The 23,530-nt window shown below is 44.6% G+C and overlaps 1 protein-coding gene across 1 annotated transcript; it reads right to left on the reverse strand.

Annotated features, from left to right (window-relative positions):
* Window positions 1-1,665: 1,665 nt before the first annotated feature.
* PRPF6 (pre-mRNA processing factor 6) lies at window positions 1,666-23,178 on the reverse strand. Its single transcript, XM_080354891.1, has 21 exons — window positions 23,015-23,178; window positions 22,396-22,564; window positions 21,490-21,608; window positions 20,782-20,860; window positions 19,683-19,859; window positions 18,695-18,850; window positions 17,922-18,016; window positions 17,059-17,215; window positions 16,673-16,835; window positions 15,460-15,578; window positions 14,603-14,821; window positions 13,481-13,603; window positions 12,560-12,681; window positions 11,334-11,472; window positions 10,270-10,389; window positions 8,938-9,114; window positions 8,105-8,238; window positions 7,559-7,650; window positions 5,851-5,965; window positions 3,741-3,867; window positions 1,666-2,981 (listed from the first exon to the last, which is right to left on the reverse strand). Exons 1-21 carry the CDS (start codon window positions 23,083-23,085, stop codon window positions 2,829-2,831), a joined length of 2,826 nt encoding a protein of 941 aa, XP_080211017.1. The 5' UTR covers window positions 23,086-23,178; the 3' UTR covers window positions 1,666-2,828.
* Window positions 23,179-23,530: the final 352 nt, after the last annotated feature.

The following is a 23,530-nucleotide window of genomic DNA, read 5'->3' on the forward strand; positions in this document are numbered from 1 at the left end:
AGTCGATGTGTGTCCTTATGCCAGGGGAGGTGGAACAGGGCTGTATTTGGTGCTGCAGAGGGGTGCTGGAGCCCAGGAACGCAGACCCCCCTGCAGTTGACTGCTGTTAGTGTTTGTGCTGATTGTTATCACTCTGGATTTGCCATCAGCAGCTGCCGCTGACCGGTCAGTGCTCAGGCACAAGAGAAGCAACCATCGAGCCTGAGACCCCTAAAACACCTCAAGGTTTCAGCCAGAGCCTCCTCCTGCTTCCCCTCTGAGGTTTGAACAGGCACATCAACACAAAACTGCTTCGACTGCTTTTGTACAAGATGCAATGGAAAAAAATATAAATGAACCAACAGCAACAGGAAGAGTGGAACACGGGCACTTTCAGAGGAGATAAAACAAATGGCTGAATAATCCAGCTCTTCCCAGGTTGGCAAGAATGTTCCTCCACGCAAAGAGGGAACAACAGCAAACACAGCATAGCGCTGAAGACAGGACCCATATAACTTCTTTATTGAGCTCTATATATAGTTAAAATTCATAGGTGCCATAATCCATTTAAAAACCACAAAGACATCTACAAACATTCGAAGGCTCTAAGACTGATGATCCCTCTTATCTACACAAAAGCCAAACCTGAGGCCTGTGACCCCCTGGGCCAGGAAAGGGGGAGCTGCAGGGACACAGAGCTGGGTGGCTGCGGAGCAGCGTCCAGCGCTGGTTCCCCCGCTGGGGCTCCCAGCACATCTCAGTGCACAGTGTGGGAAACAATCACTTCTCTCACTCCCCCCAACAAGAAACAACCCCCCCAGTCAGTCGTTCCTGTGTGTTTTCTCAACCCCAGGGCTCTTGTGCGGCTCTTCCCAACCAATCCTTAAGGCACACGGTGCCACCACAGGTGCAGGGCAAGCACATGGCACCCCATCAGCAGGCGCACACACAGGATTTGGTGCGAGGGAGATGCTCCAGACACAAGTCGGGAATCTCTCCAGTGCAAAAAGTCAGGACACTGTGGTTCCAACCGTCCTTCGCCCTCTCAGCTCCACAGCCACCGAACCAGAGCACTGCAGGGCAGAGGAATTTATGTCCCACCAGCACCCAGCTCGCCCCTGAGCTTCACCGTGCTCGACGTGCCACAGCAATTTCTGCCTTGAAATCCTTGCCCAGCCACATTCCCTTCCGACATGTCCACACTCTCCACAACAGAGCAACATCTCCATCCTCCTCCCCAAATTCCCCCCTTGCCCTTGGTGTAACCCACATACAGGAAGGACACCGGTGATGCCACAGGAACCCTGAGCAAGAGCCACTCAACTCCCAACACCTCTCACTCACCTTTGGGAAACTCTAATTCCACGGGCCATCCGTGATCTACACCCTCCTTATTGAAAACGCAGCTTCACAAACTTTCACCAGCTACTCAAGAGAAAGCACAAGAGTTTCTGTCAGACACCCAAAGAAAAACAGGTTTTTGCTCCAAGACCAACTGTTTCTGCTTCAGTTTTTTTTAAAAAAAGGCTTATCATCCTTTTTGGCAAAAGGCTGCAGCACAACGTGGTGTAACCACCACTGGCAGATCCATTCCCAGAGTGGTGGGAGCCTGATAAGTTGGAGGGTTTCTGCTATCAGACTCACTCTTCTCAGAGTCAAAAGGCAAGATGACATTCAAAGAGAACATAAGGAAACAAAAAAAACAAGCTGTATTGTATACATATTGTCCAAACAAGTGATAACAGGTTTTCTCCTGCAACTAAATACATTATATAACACGCACACACAGACCTGGCTACTTTCGCTAACGTGTAAGACATTACAGCTTTTCATTCAAAGATCACAAGAAAGTCAGGTTTTTCGGAGTCAAAATCATACAGATCACAAGTGTAGAAAATTGAAGACAGCTTATAAAGGGTCCCAAACACAAAACTTCATCTCATGGATTTGCTTTTTTCCCTCTGCGCTGGAAGAGGGTTGTCCCAAACATCCCAACTGAACGCAGCTGCTCCTGTAAAAGCGCAGTTTCTCAGCGACTCTAAATAAAGGTTATTCCTTCAAGGGGGCTTTGAGGGATTGCTGGATTTTGCCTTGTTACTTTAAAATACCACTGTGCTTAATGAAATCAGACACCTAAAAGAATAAGGTTATACTATATACACTTAAAAATTGAGGAACAAAAATCTCTAAAAATATGCTCTTGAATTTCACTAAATGCCCTATCTGCTCAGGTTCCAGGAATGCTTCAGAGCTGTGCTGCAGTTTGCCAGAAGAGGAGACCAAGCTAAACCAGGTTTGTGGCAAAAAAACACAAGTAAAAAAGTAATCCAGGGGAGGCCTCTCGCAGCCGCCCCCAGCAGCGCTCCTCACAGCTCCTGCGAGGACACTCGGTGTGTTCAAACAGCAACAAACCAGCATCAGAGAGGCCAAACACTAAAACTGCGCAAAGGGGGACAGGACAGGATGGGAATGCATGCTGGGGAAGGAAATAGAGAACTGCTCAATGTCAGAATCCCTACAAGCATTAATTAAAGCTCGTATTTACACAGGGGACTCGAGCATCAAACTGAAAAGGCTGAGGGAGCCTCACAAGGCTGCTCATCTCTCCTACATGACACCAGCGACGAGGCTGAGATGTGGCGCAGGAGCTGATGACCACATTGTGTGAGCCACGAGCGATATCACCGGGAAGAGAAGGAAGCAGCTTTTCCTTTTGGGAGAAAGATGTTTCGTATCACCACCGCTCTCCTGTCCTCCAGGACCTGTGGCACCGGAAGGGCGAACGCACCGCAAGCGGGAAAGCAGACCAATCCTACAGAGGCGACTAACGCAGCTGAAGCCAGGCCGCTCTAGAAGGTATTTTTAAGCTTGGCTGCCACAAGCACGAGGATCTCCCCAATCTTTTTCTGCCAATTCTGTATGTCCTTGGAGACATCACACCAGAGCTCTCCATGGCGGGGTTCAGCGTTCTCACAGCGCTTCCTCACCTCTTCTTGTTGTTCCTACGAGGAAGAAAAATGACAGTTTGCAAATCTCTTAATGTCCTGGTTTGTTCCAGCACGGAGCCAAAAGTTTAACAATCCCCTCCCTGATTCAAACACTCTTCCAGGGCTTATGGTAGGTGTTCTGTTTTGCGTTTGTTTTAAAGGCAACATGGAAGCTTGAGTCAAAATTCAGTGGCAGCAACTCTCCTGCCTTGCTGAACAAAGTGGTTGAATTACAGTCAAGCAAGTTGGGGCTACACCAGAGAAACTGCCGGAGAACCTGCCTGTGCATTACCACCTGCACAAGATCTGTGAAGCGAGAGGTCTCTCTGAAGACAGGAGATAAACACTCCCATCATTTCAGTAATATCAGGCAGTAAAAACTGCCATAAGAGATTAGAACAGACTGTTCCTCCGGCTGTGTTCACGTGCCAGCTGTACTCGACACTTGTGAAGAAACAGGACGAGTTACACAAACCCAGCATCGCAACGACAGGAAAACCTATGAGCGCGCTTGTGTTTCACAGAAGAAAGATTGATTTCAGAGATTTTTGCATGAACTAGCATGACTGCGGACAGCAAAGCAGCCTGAATGACAGCTCAGCTGATGACAGAGCCTTTTAAAAAACACCGCACAGGCCTGTTCATGCTCATCCATGACCAGGTGTGACAGCCGTAGTCTCACCTGTGAGCCAGCGCTGCAGCAACCTCGGGACTGGGCACCCGAGCCCAGCAAGGGATTCGTGCCTCCCTCCCCTGCTCCCCGCACACACTCACCTCCGTGCCGTGCTGGAGCTCAAATTTGTAAAAGAAAGCCCAGGCATCCCCCAGGTCCGAGTCTATCTTCACTGTTCGGTGGAACCATTCTCGGGCCTTGGTTATTTTACGCTCACTCCAGAACAGCCTGTTAAAAAACCAAGAGCGAGTCAACAAATCAGCTTCTCTTTAGAGGAACGTGACAACCTGCAAGCACTCCAGCTCTACGGATATCTCAATTTTTTGCTGTCCCAAGAAGGAATTAACAGATTTTGTAGGCATCTGCTGACTGTCATTCCCCTGGGAAGGGCTGAGGCACAGAAGGACCAAAAGGAAGATCCACAGCTTCCTCACCACTCTTCCCAGAGAGGCAGGTTCAGTTAGTCCCAGGAAAAGACAGACAATCTGAGAAGGGAAGTCTTAGTTATTCTCTGAGCTCAATCTTTGCTTACTCAGTTGCTTAATTTTGCTATTCCAAATCTGGTGTAGCCAGAGACAGATCACAAACCTACATATATCTCCCCTCCTCCAATTTCTCAATATTTCAAGTTGCTTTGAGCATCTAACAGTTCAATATTTAACTTCTCAAAGCTGCAATTGCAGGCATGTTCCTGGAGCCACCGCTGTGCGCGGTCACAGGTTCAGATCCATGAAGCACGCAGACCTATCCTCTCAGCTCCACTTTACAAGGAAAGGTGAGCAGATAACCTTTCACACTCAAATCCCAGCCCAATTCCTGCCACCTCACAAAGGTACTTGTGGATTCTGAAATTTCTCCCCAGTAATTCACCAGCCGAGCCAACAGTTTCCTGTGCATTAAAGAGTTCATTGAACTAGTAAGGTCTTTATCACATCAGACAGCCATCCCTCATAAAGAGCTTAGCGAGTCATAAAATTATACAGCTTATGTGATTGTTTTTAAGCCCTATAATACTCTTGATTGTTCTGCGTTAAATAAACTGTGATTTAAAAGAGCAACAATAGCAGAGGCTCAACACCTGCACGTAGTGGCCATTTCCAACAACATATTTAACAAAAGTTTTTCACAGATGTGTGACACGAGGGTATTGCAAATTGTGATGGGAAGTGGAAGGTGTTTGTGGTGGGATTAGCTGTTAAACTGCCCAAGGCTGCTCCGGAAAAGGCCTGGGAGCAGTTTCCCTACAGCAAAAGTTAACATTTTTCTCACTTGCTGCTGAAGCAGAACAAGCCAGCTGTCATTATCTGGCAGGACTCAGCGTTGCAGCCACTGGAGTGTATCCTACAGTTTTCTTTGGCTTATAAAAAAGAGTTGTGAAAGAATTGGGCAACTGTTGGGGCAACATGCTTCCTACATTAACCTCTTCTGGTATTCACAAAGGAAGACAAGTTTGTTCCAATCACAACTGCTGTGGAGCCGTTCACACATAAGAAAGGATATGGCACGAGTCAATTTTAATAGCGTTTTTCATCACTGGAAGCCTCACGACTCAATTTAGACAAGAAGACAATTTCTAGTAGATTATCCTCCTGTTTCAGAGAAGCAAACTTCAGTGTGGCTGGTACTCTGTGCTCCAGGAAGAGCCACAACTGAAGAGAACAGACATAACAAATTCAGGAGGGAAGAGGAGTGCAACAGCACAGAACTGAGCTCAGGATTTAGAGAATCTGACAATCTAGGATAGAGAGAAAAGATGAAGAATACACAGTTGGCCCCATAAAAATTGAAAAACAACCAGCAAAAACTGTCTCTACTTTGACAAGGACTTAAAACATTTCCTATAAAATGTAACTAAGCCTGCCTCAGCTGAAAGCGCGCTGAAATCCTCATCAACGGACAGCACGGTAAGAAATGTTCAGAGTGCCAACCCCCAGCTTTGGAAAAGGGCTCTGTGCAAATGTATTGTTGTCTGTGCCGCAGTCCCAGAGCCAGCAGAAGAGCTGGAGGGCAGGTTGACATCCCCTGCTTTGCAGCAAGGGAGAGATTTGCACAGTTACTAAGAGACAGCTGGAGAGCCGTTACTTGCTTTGGGGCTTATTAGAGCTGCTGCAGCCAGAATCACGCAGTCGTGCTTGAGCTCAGCGTTTCATCGTGGACGCAGCCACACACAAAAAAATGGGTATTTTTACTACATCAAGCACAGGAACTCACTTGGCCACAGCCAGCAGGACATGTGGGTCATGTTCACACTTCTTAAGAGCATCCACACTCTTGGTCTTTCGTTGCGGTCGCGCTTCAAGGAAAATCGCCTCTGACCACAGGATTCCTTAATCAAGTCAAGTAGGAAGATGGTTTAGTGTTATTTCCAAGATTAACCCTCCCCATCCCGTCATCAGACCAGTGCTCTCGAACACAAGCAGCCTGGTGGTTATTCATGCCCCAGCCTCATCCCAGATCGCTCGTTCTGCATGGATACTTCCTTCAGCACCCTGAATTTTTAGCTGGCCTTTCAGTTCTGAGCGACTCTGTACCATAACCCCGCTGCAGCTTCAGCGCTCGTGCTTTTCAGATGAGACATGACAAGCTGGCTCTTTATATATATACAGTCAAACCACATTTTTCAGGTCTCTATTTTCAGGCCTGCTGACAGCACAAGCACCATTATATTTCAATTTTACTCTGTGCAGCTTGCTTACACCAGCCATAAGCAACTGGGAATCAATTCAGCAAATTGACAGACGTAAATCTCTGGTTTACATGACTGTAGGTGTCCAATAAGCTAATTCCTGCAAGCTTTTATTCTGGTTCATAGAGTTTTAAAACAGAGTTGGAAGCGATTTTATTTCAACAAAAACTGAGATCCTGCTGCCCATTTCCATAGCAACAGGCAGATTCTATAAAAAAGCCCGTGATGGCAAACACTCATTAAGCATTAGGTCATTCCCAAAGCAAAGTGGGACCTGGGTGGTATTGCTTTGTTGACCCGCTCACATGGTGAGCAGCCTGCAATGAGTTTATCATTTCATGAAAGTCACTTCATTTCCAATTATTTCAGTGGGACTTTAGCAGACGCCAGTTAAACACCTTTCAAATTCCAGACTGAAGACAAGCTAAAAAGCCTTGCCCTGCAGTAGACTACTACATTTTGTAGTAATGTGACATCTTCTCTCCAAAGATGCCGACATGTTTAAACAATTAAGTCTTCCCACAATTCTGCCAAAAAATAGGGAAGCATTCTGCACTTTCTCCTCCCATCCCAAGAGGCGAATGTTTCCACTGCTGGTTAGAACCAATTGACTTACATTATATGACCTATTTGCTTTTTCTTAAATGAGTTAAGATAATAAAAAAACAGGACTAAACATTTATGCTACAGGATCCTCTAATCATGACTGCAACCGAACTTTGCTGCCAGCACAAGTTATTCAGTGCGCAGTCAGTGCAGGGCAGGCAAACCAATGGTGGGAAGTCTCTTATGGCCAGCAGCACACCAGTGAGACAGGGGAAATAAAAACCCCATTATTTTTCCACTGAACTTCCTAACTACAAACACTCGTGAGTCTTTCTTCAATTGGAAACCTTGGCAGACTTCTACCAGCTTCAGAGAAAACCCACCCATACTCAAGACGCTTTCCCTGGAAACCTGCGAACAAACTGTGGGCCACAGACCCAATAATATACTGGATACTGCAGCAAAATGGAACCAGCTCCAACCTGTGAGCCCTCTGGTGTGAGACAGCACAAAGCAACTGGGATTATTCACAAAGATCCTCAATGTTGCATTTGCAGAACGATGATTGACACCTCTCCAAAATACTATATTTTGAGATCTGGTTAGAAAGGACATCTTGGAAAGACACGTGCCTTTATCAACTGGGCAAAACAACCGTGTTTAAGATAGAAATGAGACCCAGCTCACCTGAATTGGGGCATTCTTGCAATGCCTTGGCCATCAGAGTATTTGCAATGTTCTTTAGCCCAGCTCTGTACTCTAATCGCACAGACTCCAACCTGGTAAGGAAGAGACTCAGTGATGATATTTAGGACAATGTATTCACTGTGCAGAAACAAACAGCGATCACATGAAGGTCACTGGAAATTGCAAATGTCTGCCTGCATTCTGAATATGTGAAGGTGACTGACATCCCCCATGCCTCTCCCTCTATAAATGAACATTACCTTTATTCTACAATGGCCTAGATCAAAAGCCTGAAAAAAGGGACTACAACAGAAATGAAAGATCCCTGGGGTTTCAGGCTTGGTGCACTACAACTATCATCAAAGCCAAAAACAAGTCAGGATCACTAAAGCATTTTGGGATGCAGAAGTTGTTAGACCAGAAGAAGCTCTAGGGTGGGCAGAGTCATCAGTTTCAGGCTCAAATGGCTGAGAAGATGTAAAATTGCTGGCCTGAACAACACATTGGTTTTGTAGCCCAAATTAATTTCATTCCCACACAACTCACCAGAGATCCGGATTCTTCGGATTCTTCAGGCGAGACTTTTCCAAGATGGCTCTTGCTCTGGTCAGCTGCCCAACCTTCTCCTCCAGCCTGGACAGCAAAAGCCACAGGGGGATGGAGTGGGGGCACTTTTTCAACTGGTTAAAATAGAAAAAAGCATGGTTATATATAGATTTGAAAAAAAAAAAATATGATAACACCTATAGAAAAGAATTTCCTTCCCTATACACTCCTAGAGAGTTTAGAAGGGAGATCAGGTTGATCACATCACTCAAATTTCTCCTGGTTGGTCTCACAGCATAGAAGTTTCTCCTACATCCAAACCAGTTTGGTGCATCAACCATGACTGAGCTATCCCAGCAGCACGGGAAAAATAATACACCTCCCTTAATAATATATCTACAATTTATGCTCCATCTGGAGATGGAGGGCTCTTCTACACACCCAAACTGCAGCGGAGCGTGCAGGAAATAGACTGCCCTTGAAGGCAGGGAAGTCATTAGGATATCAGCTTTTATTTTAAGAGTTTTAATTTTAGTCTTTACAGGTCTTTGAGAACGATTGTGCAATGACTTTTTTCCCCACCAGTGAGGAGTCAAGCACACAGCAACCTCTCTCAAGTAAGAAAGTCAATGTTGCATGTGGATACAGGATAAGATAAATTCTTGTGGCTTATTTCAAGGACCTAATTTTGTTTTGTGTTGTTATTGTTTTAACCAATGACAGAAATCACCTCTTCAGTTAGCCTGGGGCAGAGCCCTCTCCATTTAGATCCAAAGACAGAAATCTCTGTGCACCAGAAGCACAAAGCAAACTTGCAATAACACACATCTTACCCCTTGATTATAAGCCTCCCGGGCTTTCTCTACCAACTCTTTTTGTTCCTCGATTTGTCCTTTCATCATCCAGAGCTTGGGGAAATCCTCATAGTGCTTCAGGGCTTCCTCACAAAGCTCCTGAGCTGCAGCGATGTTCCCGAGCACCCATTCTAACTTCACAGACTTCATGAAGACCTGAGAACAAACCAGAGCTGTTTATCACTAGCGGCCATTAAAAAACCATTACTCCATCAGTGCAGTTAGCTGGAGTTTGAAATAAAATAGAAAAAAAAAATAATACCAGCGTTAAATTATAGTGGGAACAAACAGATAACAAAGAGAAAGGTAAACGCATATATGAAAGGAGTTGGAACAGCATGGTCAACCTGTATCTCCCCTATTAGCAGAGAGTTGACATTTGTGTAATATTTGTACAAAGAGCATAACTTTGAGGAGAACCAATTAGCAGACTTGAGCTGCTTCACCAGCACAACCTGATCTCCTTACATCCCAGCTACCAAGACCACCCATTCTTATCTATGGCTTCAAGTTGCAACTGTTGTCCTGCTACTTACAAACTCTCACATTTACTCTCCTGTCCCCAAATGTCTTTCAGCTACACACGGAAGTTACAGCTGTGAGAAACACATACTAGCCCGACAGCTGTTTCACTCCTCTTTGATCCCTGCCCTTCTCTTTCCCAAACTCCCCCCACCATAACTTTGCAGGAGAAGTATCAAGTCTGCGAGTGGAGCTTCAGCCCCAGCTGGAGAGAAGCTCCCTGGCTGACAAAAGAGGAAGAGAAGAGTTTAAAAGATCGAGGATGAAGCACAAATTGGGAGGGGCCAGACACCAAACTGATTTCTCTTTTACTTGGATGAGTTAAAATGGTTCTATATGAACAGCTGAAAATCAACAACATTTATCATACCAGGAGTAACTCTCGAGATAAACACAAGAGTGTAACTTTAAACAAGAAACTCAACCAGAGCTGTCTTTAGCACAGTAAGCACAACTCCTCCGTGAAAGCATTTTCTCTCTTTTTTTTTTCCCAAGACATGCCTTTATGCAACACGAACACCACACAAACATCTGTAAACTGGGAATTTCCTGACTTTTGCCATTTATGTAAAAAACCCAAAACCCCTCACTTGATCCTAGCCCTTTTTTTCTTCCCATCATGCCGCGATTTTGTGTCGCAATTGGCTGGAGAAGCGCTGCAGCAAAAAGGCGAAGGCAGGGAGCCAGCTGGTCAGTCCCTGTGGCCGCAGGACTGAAGGAACTTCTCCTTCCACCCCAACTCTCCTGAGGACGAGAGGTCAGGGCCCCCCACCCTGCGCACAGCCTTACCCGAGCAGTGGGAGCGCTGCTGCGAGCTTTGGCCAGCAGCCTCCTCGCTCTTTCGTATTCATTGTTTTCCGACTCGAGCTTGACGGCAGCCAGCCAGATCTCCTCGCTGTTGGGGTTGGCCTGCGTGAACATAAAATGACAGACAAATGCATACAGTGAATCAACAGCAGATTGAACCCTTCGTTTGATCCAGATTAAAATTGAAATCAGAGCTTTGTCAATCCACACTAGGGCTTTTTTTTTTTCTGTTCAAGCTCCTCCCAATCTTCTTTTGACCTTTGAAGTTTATAGAAATTCTCCAAAACAGATGCACAACACAAAGATATATGCCAGTTTAAAAGTTGGATGCTTCTCAATTGTTGAAAAGCATTAATGCTTGATCTTCTGAACTTTCAGTTTAAATACTGAGAAGATCATAGGGTCTGCCATGAGCCCCTCATTTTATTATCCCTGAGCAAAACAACTGAAGCTTGAATTCCCAACTGAGGTCTGTGAAACTTCTCTAATAAAAATCATTTCAGTGGCAACCATGTCAAGTCTTCAGGATGGTAACAAACAACATCCAGAAAAAATTTAGGAAGTAAATATCTTGAAAAGACCTGCCATTTAGTTTTGCTATCACTCAGCTTTTAAGCCTCATTCCCAGTGTTAGAACCATGCTGTCTTTCAGCATCCGGCAGACAATTCACTTCATTGTGCTGTGGATGGGTGGGTTTGATCGCAGCCACAAGTAACACGGTAACCTCATTAATTAGGGCAGAACACTGTGCTTTTTGCTGAGGAGACAGACAACCCAACACAAGGGGATCCTGATCCATGACTAGAGTTGGTGGGAGCCCCAGTTTGCAAACTCAGCCCCTGGTGCGGTTCGACTAAAAGAGCAGTAACACACTCTCACTTCCAGCTTGCTGCCATTGTACAGGAGAACATTTGCCACATAAACCAATCAAAGAACAGCAGAAGCCTCTCATGGTTTTGAAAGGCAGCAGGAATTGGGTGTTGACAGTAGCAGCCTGCTCTGTGTTCTTTACCAGTTGTACTTCACACAAGTCTAACGTACCCACCTGGAACGCCAAGGCCAAAATGCTCCGGGCGGCCGGCACATCTCCCGCCAGCCACTTGGATTTGGCCCCCATGAGCCACAGCACTTCTGCTTTGGGACAGTGAGCAACTGCTCTCTGCAAAAGAGCCTCCAAGGATTCTCTGAGACAAGAAAGAGCAAGTTACAATCGCTCGAAATGCTGCCAAAGGCGAGCTCTCACCCACCATCTCCACTATCACTCAATGCTATAAATACTGTTGCAAAGTCCAACGTTGTAAACCTTGAGAAGCTGTTTCATAACAAGGAAAGGGTGGGGTCTTTTTTCACAAGGGTGCTGAAATCAGGACTCCACAAACGGCTCATTGTTCAGACACCTTTGTTTGACAGCCTCTGCGGAAAGACCTTGCACACAAACAGCTCATTTGTCTTGGAAAGAGCCATTCTTTTCTCAACAAACTTCGGCAGAAACCGAGACAGGAAGTTTTTCAGAATTATTAGATGAAGCTGGCTTGATCTTATTGAAATTTGTTTCCTCCTCTGGAAAATATACTTTTCAGGAAGAACAAGGGGATAAAAATCAGCCACCACTGGGAAACATGGGAGAACATCAAAAGCAAAGACATACTTATTAAAAAACAAAAAAGGCTTGAAGGAGGCAGAACTCAGCATCTGTGGTCACTTCCACTTTGTTGGCTTTAATAAGGCTGATTCTAGGCATAAGTGGTCTATTGCACAGACTGTTTGCTTTATTCTATGCTTTGGGCAGAAAGTTTTAGATGTGTAAAACTTTGTGAATAAACCTTGATGTAAGAGGCCTGAGCTGTGACAGTATCACACCTATCTTAATACAGCACGTGATATGTTTAATCAGAAAATGCCAGAGGTGCTCAAACAACTTCAGCAACGGAGTAGTTTATCTATGAAAACTAAATAAAACACGTGCTCTATTTCTAGGTGATTTGTGCTCCCATTTTTTTCTAGAAATGCCTCTCAAGGATGCCTGTCTCTACCTTGCCTATTTATATCTATTCCAACCAACTAATCCATATTGCCAGAAAACGTTTTATGACTTCATAAAAACCAAAGCTGTTCTGACCACAACAATAACAAAGGTCAGACCTGCACACAATGCCAGTGAGTTTCCTGCAGCTGAACTAACTCTGCATGTGCAACATATCACTTCAGGGATCACCTTGTAGCTTTTCCTCCTCCCCAGTCTACCACCCAAGGATTACTCAGCTCACATACCTCGTTCCATGGTTCTTTTCAAAGTATGCTGCTCGCAGCCACACGCTCTTCTTGCTCGGGAAAACTTGCAAGGCATAAGCGTAAATTGCTCGGGCACATTCCAGAGCATTGTGAGCAACGCACTAAGGAAAAACACATCAGGACTCGGTCAGTTTAGGGCTGTGATGAAATCAAGTGCAAAAAGGAACGACACACAAAATTCAACACAGAGTTCAGCAACTGAGTAACACATGCATTGGGGAAATGCACAGAACAGTTACCATCAGCTTTTAAAAAGGAAAAAGGGAGGAAAGTTTCAAGCATCTATCGGAACACAAGAATCACTGGGACTGACACACGGGCCAGCTTGAAACATTAGCGAGGATTGTAAATACTCTCGTGTTTGCACTTCATTTGTTTTTTTACAGGCAAAACTATAAGTGCCATAGCATATGCCCCTGCAGCTGTGAGCCCAATCCAAGGCCAATGAAGTGGGCATTTCTCATGCTGATATATAATTTAGTTTTCAGTGCATGTTCAAATTACTCCCCTAAAGCAAAGAAAGCCGGGTAAAACTTTTACCCACTCTCCCATCCAGTCTTATCTTAACTCTTAAGCTACAATGTTTACACCTTGAAACTCAACTCCCAGTTCCTTTAAAGAGACCTCAATCTAAGCTACACACATAGTAAAACAAAACAAAAAAGCCACCAAAACCAGCAAACAATCCATCACAAGTCCAACTTTTTTGCTGAGTAAAAATTCAAATCTTAAAAAAAATCTCCACAATACAATAACCTCCTAAGAAGCAGACTGGGGAAATGTGGGCAGGTGGTGTGGGAATCACATCCGCTTTCACTGATAAAAAATGTCATTGCCCAAGTCCAGGTCCATTTCCCCCAATTAAAAATAAAAAGAACCCCGCATCGCAGCTGGACATACACTGTCTGCATCTTCCATCCAGGTGTGTTTCCGATCCTCTTCCTCAATCCCAATCCCAATCACCGCTCGCATGATTGCCTGGCACGTGGCCACGCTTCCAGCTTTATCACATTCCTCAGCATCCTAGAAACAAGAGTAAACCCCGCTCATTTGGAGAGATCAGCAAGAGAATTTACATTCCACAGTGGCAAACAGAGAGACATTGTGGGTCACAGCCACATTAACAATATCTTATTACTCAAACATATCTTGACACTAACCAGTGAGCCCAACCCACAAAGAAGGTGCTATAGATGGATACAGAATCAATCTTTTGGTTAAGAAACAAAACCTGTCAACTGCATCCACTGAACAGCCTGGAAAGTCTCCTCTTACAGCTCCACTGATCTGCCCCAGTCTGGGCCAATGAAAAAAATGCAAGAAGTTGAGAAGAAATAATTGTAACATCAAAGCTACTGACTTTTTTCAGCTGTCAGTTGATTACTAAGTCTAAATAAGGGTTAAGTAATAACTAAATTTAAATTAATACAACCACTGTTAAGTTAGAGGTGCAAAGGGTGTCTCATCAGAGCGTATATGGAAAAGTGGCATTTTCTGACATCCAAAGCTTTTGAAAAGCCAAGAATGTCTTGCTTAAACTTGTTAAAAGGATCTCTGCTCAGATAACAGAAACGGAACAGTTCTAGTACTGAAAAGGAACTCGAGAAGACAATGATGTAGAGCTTGTGGTGCCGTTTTTTTTTAAACACAAGCAGAAATTAACCTTTAATTGTTTTACTGCTATAAAGTTATAACACTTTCAGCTGTTAACAAGGATATCTGTTTAATATTAAATACTATCAATACTCTTTTAAGCGGTGTGCTAAGAACATTTTGCTGCCTTGACCCACCTGTAAGCGATTTTGGTAGTAAACTGGTTTAAAATGCCCCACACACAACACCACTCCAGGGTCTCCCTGAACTGTGGCCTTGACTCCACTCGGCTTTTTAGTCTCACCTCTTGTATCTTCACAAGAATCTCCACTGAAAAGCCTACTGCAAAATTCCTCTACCCTACAATATCTGGGATCAGGAGCCTTCAAAACAGAACATCTGGGTGTCCACCTGACACCAAGGAAATACCTGTATCCATTGCTCTCTGTTGATTTCCACACCGTTGGCCCTAAGAGACGTAATGGCTCTGTCAATGATTTTCTCCACCATCTGGGTGTTTCCATTGGCTTCCTCCAGCTTGGCAGCAGTAATCCAGATGTGACGATCCGTTGGGATATTCTCACGGGCTTTGTTAAGGACTTTACGAGCATTCTCATATGTCTCCAGTCTTGCCAATGCAAGCCACAGCTGCAGAGGAACAAAAGACGTGTTTGAGATCAGAACAAGGAGATGACAACGCCGCCGCACGGCGGTGTCAGCCCAGAGATAAGCAGCTTTATGCTCTTTGCTACTAGTTGGCAATTGTCCTCCAGTTGTGTAAGCACTGGAGAAAGAGCAGAAACAGAGGCTACTGCTGTCCTTAAAGCTCAATCCTAATCATTTCAAGATATCATCTCTGTTTGCTGAGCTGCTGCATTTCATCTTTTCTGTCCATACCACCTTTTAAACAGCTGAATATTACACTCTGGTTCAGCGTTTCAGCAACAAGCAACTTTTAGATTCCCCAGGCCATATGTATACTTGTTTTCACAATTATTGAGGCACTAAACATGAACACGAACATGGCTAATTGGCCACAGCAGGCACAGTGGTACGCTGGCGTAACGCACGTAACAATTACATAGGAAAATGAGGCATATAATGACCACCAAACAATTCTGGAGGAAAAAAAAAGCACAGTCCACTACTCACCACATCCATCTCATTGTGGCATAAAGTATGTGATAGAAAACTCATCCTGCACTCACCCTGCCTTTTGTTTTCAAAGCTACTGCCAGCCTAAAGTGCTCTGTAAGGGGTTGCTTTATTTTAATTTTTGGACCTACTTCCACGCTAGTGGGACAGCACTCCACGGCCCGACTCAGCATGATCCTGGCGTCCTCAGGTTCTTCTAACTCCACGGCTGCTTTCCACAAACGCACTGAATTTGGAACATGCTCAAGGGCTGGAGAGGCAAAACAATTATGTCAATCATGACAAGGCAGTTTACCAAAGAGAACTGTATTTTTTTAAGATGATGTATTAAAGGTTTTGTCCTACTACAGATGAAAAGTCCTGAAAGATGAAAGAGAGGGAACTGTACTTATATTAGCTCTTGTTTCAACAATGAGCTCTCCTTTTATAAAAAAGGAACATCTTAAATACTAAGCAATACCACAACCTTGTTCCTTAGATGTTGAAACTGTCCCTTTGAAGCCGACCATTCAACAGTGCAGACTGCTTCAGAGAGATGCAGTAAAATCCAGACCCTTTTCCCTTTCTAGATTAAAGTCACAAGGTAATTTATATAATTCAGCAGTCATGAAGGATCTAATCTCTACTGACAGACACACAGTAACTTCAAGTAATCAAAGAATTAATGCTACGAACCTGTGAAGACCCAGGTTCAAGACAACACAGCAAACCGCTGTTACGAGGTAGTACTGTTTGGAAAATACAGTAATTCCACAACAGAAGAAAAACCCCAAAATGCAATACAACAAAAGACGTAAGGTTCTAGCTAAGCACCACAGAGAAAAGCTGTTTGTCAAGAATATGGAAATTGCTACACTACAGCAAAACCTCAGGCCCCCAGGCTCAACCATATGAGAACTCTGAGGTCTCTAACGCTCCTCCAGCAGGAATCACTGCAGTATCTAACCAATTATGGAGAAGCTGGAACTCAAGACAAAGCCCACGATTTTTTCTAAAATATATCATAAAGCAACAGGTAAAATACTCATTTACTTTCAGAGTAACATTTTTAATTGCTTTGATCTACCTCTCAATCTTCGACCAAGTTGGAATTGGTTTTGGTGAGTGAAATGTAATTTTGCAATTGCTCAGTAACAGCAGCTTTCTGCTGTTTTACAGATACTTCAAGAGTTCTACTCTTTGACACAACAGCAAGTTCCACCATGAAGGCACACATTATCAAAAACTGTATTTTCACCAAGGATGAGGAAAAAAAAAAAAGAAGCCCTTAAACTTATAGACAGATCTTGAACAACTTACAATGCAATATAAGCAGAGGGAGTCTCAAAAACCTTGTTCTCTTACCTTTCCTAAGGACGCGTTTCTTCGCACGGATATCTGTCTCCAGCTCTGCTGCTCTTATATAAATCCGGACAGATTGTGGAAGGTGCCGAACAGCTTGGGCCACAACAGCTTTGGCTGTGTCCCCAGGCTGAAGCCGAGCAGCTTCTAACCAAACATCTTCACTCTGTCAGGAAAAAGAAACCATCTTCCTTTGCATCAAGACAGGGATTGTGAGCAGGAACTTTAAACTCAAGTTTCTAGCTAAGTACGTGTCCTCTTAATATTGCAGACAGTGAAGGTCTATCAGGTACAGCCTGACAGAAGCTTAACAGAGAGGCTGCTGCTTGTAACCACAACCTTTTACTACCATCCTGCAAGGATCAGCAGGGATGCAAAACGATTCTGACCTTGGGGCACATCTCTGTTCCTTTCATGATGAGGTTTCGAGCCACTTGGAGTTTGCCAGTGACTTCCTCCAGCCGGGCAGATGCAATCCAGGCTGGTGGATGATGAGGATTGGTCTCTCGTACAGACTTCAGGAGCAAACGGGCTTTCTTGATATCACTAAACGAGGAGGAAAAGCAGGCAAGGAAAAATTTCAGCATGCTAGCGAACAACTCCCCGCATCAGTAAGTACTATACTGTCAGTTCTTCACAGCCATGCCCAGATGCACGTCACTGTGACCTCACATGTCATGACCTCACACGAATTATATACAACCAAAACAAGCTTACAAATATACACTAACACAGCGAGATTACAGTGAAAACCCATTAAGTATTTCAGTAAGATTTTTAGGAATTACAGCTGGGTACTTGCAGTTGAAAGCTGATAAGCACAAGTATTAGCATGAACATTTGAACATACCACTTTGACTTAAATGGCAATTCTTTATGAAACAGGCATCAAGCTTCAGATTAAAGAGATTTTCAGAGGTCCTCAATCAAGCCAAAATCAGCAGTACAGAGGTACAACCAATGAGGTTATTTCCCAGCTGGCAGGCAGCCACACACTGCCATCACTCTGCTGTGTTAGTCCAGAGACAGAACAGAAACAACCCCCACAATTCATGCAGCCAGGTCAGATCCTAAAAACATCAGTTGAAAGACTACAGTAGATCCCATGTTAAAATAATTCATCCTCAAAACCTCACCTAGCATTATTTACAAATTAAATGCCAGCGGAAAGCCAGCTGCTCAGATTTCCATTTATATGCAGGATCGCAGCCGTTACTAAGAGGATAAATCAGTTAATCCTTCTTAAACTTACTTGATATCTCCTCCGTGTGTGGGAATCATCGAATTCAAGTCTGTCAAATATCCTTTCGGGTCCACTACAGTCTGGCCGCTCACAGAGTCCGACACCTGGGAAAGTCAAGCCAGCACTACTGAAACGCCCATTCACAGCCCCACTGTCTGCGCACATTAAAGACTGGAAAAGCCGCTGCTGCTGCACAAAAATCCGCTAGGTATTTGTCTGTCACCAAAACCAAGGAAGGAGCGAAACACAAAGCCTTGCTCATTAGCTTTTTTTCCACTTCTAAACTACATAACTGTGGTGGATGCTAAAAAATTTAGTACCACTGAAAACCCAGAAAACAAGCAGCTTGGTTTTCAGTCACCAAAGTCTTGCAAGCTCCGTCAGCTAAAGCCCATCTTTTTAGTTTAAAAACATATTTTTATGGGAAAAATCAACGAAAAAGAACAGAAGTCACCAATTTTAAAGTAGTATTTTTCAGCATTTTAATGGTTCCCTTGGTAAAACTACTGGTGCTATTTGTCTAAAGTCCCTCTCTGGTGTAAAAGGGCAGTCTGTCCTGCCATAATGACCCAAGACTTTCAGGGACGAACCTGTTTCTCAGGAAATTCTATGAGTGTAGAGGGCACAAGATTTGAGGAAGAGCGCAAAATTGTTTCTAGACATAGCCAAGATATTTCTTCTCTCCAACACCCAAAAGAAAGACTTTTCTAAAACCAGGTCCTAAACGGCAGCACAGCACCAACCCTGGCAAACCTGGTACAGCTCCTTTCCAGCATCCTTACCTGGCTCAGCCTCATGTCCATCAAGGTGTTCCTGGCTTGGCCAATCTTCCTCATATCCAATTCGCCTGTCCCGGGTGTCATCAAGCCTGGCGTCATTCCTCCTGGGTACGGAGTATTCAAGCCGCCTGGATACGGGGTATTCAATCCACCAAATTGCTAAAAACAAGAGCAAGAGAAATACACTCCTAAAAACTCTGCTTAGAGTTCAAAACTAATACAGGCTGTTGGCTGACCTGCTCTGCTGCAGCAGCTACGGGGCAGAGATGCCAAAATTCCACAGATATCTCGGAAATGGTGCCTCCCCTGAATCACAAGACATTTCTCGTGCAGGTTTTGTAAACCTGTAGGTAACTGTGTAAATCTAGTCAAGTCAGTGAAACTAAGTGAAAAATCTGAGCATGAGCATCTAAACTTAGCACATGTAAATAAGAATATCTCCAAAGAAGTGCCATGGACATCTGGTGCCAACGCAGGACCAGTCCGCTCCTCCTGGAACTGTGTGACCACAGCAGGCTGTGGCCACACAGCAACAAGATAAATTATTTAATTTTCACTTGACAATAAGGCAAATAATTTTAACCCAATTGCTCCAGGGTTGAGCAAAACATTATGGGAAAATGAACTTTATTTTCTGTATCATTTTTGCAAAATGTTGTTATAACACAAAGAGAGATTGGTCCTGCTCAAGAACACTCATTGTTACTAATTTACAGCAAGAGAAAAGGAACCATTTTTACCACAAGAACCAGGGTCTCCCTGTCTACCCTCAGATTTTCTCTGGCAATGGGTACCTCAGAAAGATTCCAGCAAGCACAGGAATCCAACATCTGGCTATTCCTTTGACAAACTAACAAAGTAACCCAAGTTTTTTGGCCAAACATAGACTTATTTTTTTTCCCCCAAATGCCAGTCCTGAATGCACAGTTTAACCCTCGTCTCTAATTTTAAAGCACAGACCACATCACCATCAGGTTTGCTGCGCACGCACCGTCTGACGTGGGTCCACCGTGGTGTGATTCTCTCCTGACTGCAAATGCTTCGCAAAGAAGCTGTCGGGGACAGGAGTCAGCTTCTCGTACCGAGGATTCCTCTGACGCTTGTTCCTGGCATCCCCGACCTCCGGAATGCTCAGCCACTCCTCCTCTGTCACCTCTGCCAGCTTTCGCTGTTCAAACACAAGTTGTCATCATTAATTGAGAAAACTGTTCTTTTTAACTGCACTTATTCCCTAATAGATTAATTTTCATGAAAGAACTCAAGATCATTTAAAGACTTAAAGGTCAAGGGCCAGAAATTTTTCTAACTGAATGTACAAAAGAATTGGATGCATTTAATTAGAATTTGGGTTGAGCCCAGATTGTGATTACAAATCAATTTTGTTATTAAATTCATTGCTACAAATATTCAGATTAATCTCAGTGCCTGCAGCATTGAGTGTTTTATTACTCATCATTAAAAAATAGCTTAAACGATACATTTTATTTAAAAGGAGATTTAGAGTCAAGAGATCCTGCTTAACTACTATTTCAATGCCAACAAACTATCAGTCTCTCAAAGACAGAAGTGTAGAACCTTCTTAGGAACCGATATGAAGCCACAATAAAGCACAAATCAAAATCCTAGTGCCAAAATTTGCATAAATTTCCCTACCTTGTGTACCCGCAACAGGCAGAATCCCCGTGCTCTCCCATATCCCTACAAAGTGGCTGATAAACACCCAATTCCACCAGCCGAGCGCAGCTCTGAGCTCAGCAGAGACAACACTAATATCGCTTTATCACCGTGGATTCCTTCATTGCCCTGACCTAAATCAGCATGACTAATTAAAAACCATCTGCAATTGTGACTCACTGAAAATTACACTGCAATACTTGAGAGAGCGGCAAAGCAAAAAGATCTCCCGCACAGCAGCTGCCAACTTTGTATTCCTTTACTTATTTAGCCAACAGAAAATAATTCTAATCTGGACAAAAATGAAATACTTGTTTGCCACCATACAAAATTCAAGCAAAGAAATGCAGAACATGCATCCACCTCTCATATGTCATAAAGATAAAAGTCACATTTTAGACATTTTTTTTCCTTACTTTCAAGTCTGAGAACTGCTGCTGAATTTTGGGTCGTTCCATACGGTATTTTTCGATTTCCTCTTTTTCTCGTTGTTCCCTTAAGAAAAGGAGAACTGAAGTTACGCTCAAAGTTAACACTGAGCAAGTCTTTAAACAAAGTGTTGATATTACAGAAAAATGTGTTTGATTGGAGCTAAGATATAGTTTAAAAGCTTTTTTTACAAGCTTAGATTATCTATCAACATCTACGACAGAGATATCTTATCAAGTAAGACAAAATTATAGTATAAAAACAGGTGTCTTCAACCAAGTGAACTTCAATGTCCTCTTATTTGTAGACCAGGTAGTGAGTTTCATAAGTAACACCCACCAGTTTACAAGACACCTGCATTATGTGACTTTTCTACCAATTTCCAGTGTGCTGTGCAGTACCTGATATGTCAAAATCAGTCACTCAGCATCTTCCCACATCATCTTAATGAACTACAGTGAATCTTAATTAACTACAGTGAAGCAACTGAACCACAACAACAAGCTGTGGAAAATACCCATCACCCTTAGAACTTGGAGCGGCAGGGTCAAGGGTACGGCATTAAAACAAAAACTGCATATGTTTCTGAAAAGGTACCCAGTGGATGAGAACAAGATCTTCACTGGAAAATGGGAAAGGTAGAGGAAAATCCCAAACCAGAAAAGACCCCATGCCAGTGGTGTAATTTTTCCTACCTTCTTTCTTTCCTGCGTTCATCCATCCTCTTATCCAACGCTGCATATATAGCATCTGCTTCCTCATCATCTTTTTCATAGGGGCCACTTGAGAACAGGCTCCCAGCATAACCATTGAACTACAGATTCATGAGAGACAGGAAAATGAGGAAAAAAGGGTGAAAAAAAGCAGTATCTTCAGTGTAAAGCTCCTGTTATGTTGCTGCTACAGCCAGTCACCCAGAACAACGCAAATGCAGGAGCAGAATACTTCTAACAACACATCTGCCAACAACAGCAGCTTTCTTCTGCCACCCAGGTGTTTATTCTCCCAGTTTCTCAAAAGCAAAGCTGCTTCAAAAATGCTTCTCTTTCAAAATTGCTTCTATTCAGCAATAAATGAGATCCCATTATAGAAAGGCCATTTTCTTCCATTAACCACTTTTTTTTTAAGCTACTTAAAGCAAACAAATAGAATAACACACCATTTAACCAACAAAAGTGGGATTTAAGCACAAGAGACTATGCAGGCCTCATAAAGACAAATATATGTCAAAGCACAAGAGCTTAGATTTCATTTGTGTGGGAGAACAAAAGATACATTCCCCAGAGTCCTTAAAATTAATATTTTATTTATGGATTTCCTCCCAAGACTCTCAGAGCTCTGTATAGATAATTAAACCACAATAAGCAGACAAATGCTACAATAAATATCTGCAAGCACTCTGCCATTATGTTTAATGAGGTCTTAATTTATAAAAAAAAAAAAAAAATAAAGAAAAAAAGGAAGTGCTGTAAGCAAACTACAGGAAATTTTGGTCTTGAAACCTCAACTAATATGGGGTTTTAGAGAAAGGGAGCAGGGAGCTGAAGGAGTCCCCTTCAGTTTGGGGAAAATCATCTCCGGGATGACGGAAATCTCATCACCTCATCGTAATTGGTGTCGTTCAAATCTTCATCATCATCATCAGCCGTTTGGTTCTTTTTCATTTGATCCCCGACCGTCCTCTTCCCTGGCGGCGCGTGCCGATCGTCCACGGGGTCGTTGGCATCTCGGGCGGGACCGATGTCCGAGCGGGTGGTGAAACCCGTGGCGCTGGGGGGATAAAACAGGAGCAGCTGTTTAGCACCCGCAACCCCAGTACCTGTCACACAGACACTCTGCAGGAATTATTACATACAACAGGCAATAAAGATATCGTTCCTTTGCAAGAACGGCATCGGCCAGTCCCCATCCTTACCCATCGTAAGGACTGAGGGGGGAAATGCCCTTTTATAGGAAAACCTTTATAAAACAGCAGGTCCCACATGCACACACGGTTACACAAACCCCCCGCAGGCAGCGGGTCTGAGGCCCCAGGAGCGAACCCCAGTGCCAGGTTCGCATTTAAACACAAATCCGCGCATACACGACCCATTTCATGTCAATAACATCCGACAACCCGCGCGGGGCTCAGGCCTGTCCGAGGGGCGGAACGGGCACCGGGCACGGAGCGGAGCGGCCTGAGGGCCGGGGAGGCCTCGGCCGGAGCGGGCGGTGCCTCACCCGCGGCCCAGCCCCGGCACGTAGCCCAGGGGGGCGGGCATGCCCAGGAACGGCTTCTTCTTCTTGTTCATGATGCCGGTGAAGGCGGCGGCGACGTGTGACCGGGACCCAGGCGGCGAGAGGCGGCCGGGGAGAGACGGCGGCGGCGGAAACGGCGGCGAGAGCAGACGCGGCTGCGGGGCGGGGCTACCCGGAACTTCCGCTCCCCCGGCTCGAGGGGAGCGCCCCCTGGCGCCGCGGCGGGACTCAAGCGGAGGAGGGCGGTGCCAGGGGGCCGGGCGCGCATGCGTGCACCTGACGGCACCTGCCCGCGCACCTGCGCGCGCGAGGGGACACGCCCACCCACCCCCTCCCTTCCGCGCATGTGCGTGTGCCCGCATCTGCACGCGCAGCCGCCCGAACGCGCTCGCATGGGCACGCGCGGCGGGATGCACGCACGAGCGCACGCGCGCGTGCGGGCACTTGCACACGCACCTGCACGCACACGCTTGTGCGCACGTGCACTCGCCCCACCCG

This window comes from Nesoenas mayeri, assembly GCF_963082525.1.
Source record: "Nesoenas mayeri genome assembly, chromosome: 16".
NCBI lineage: Eukaryota > Metazoa > Chordata > Aves > Columbiformes > Columbidae > Nesoenas > Nesoenas mayeri.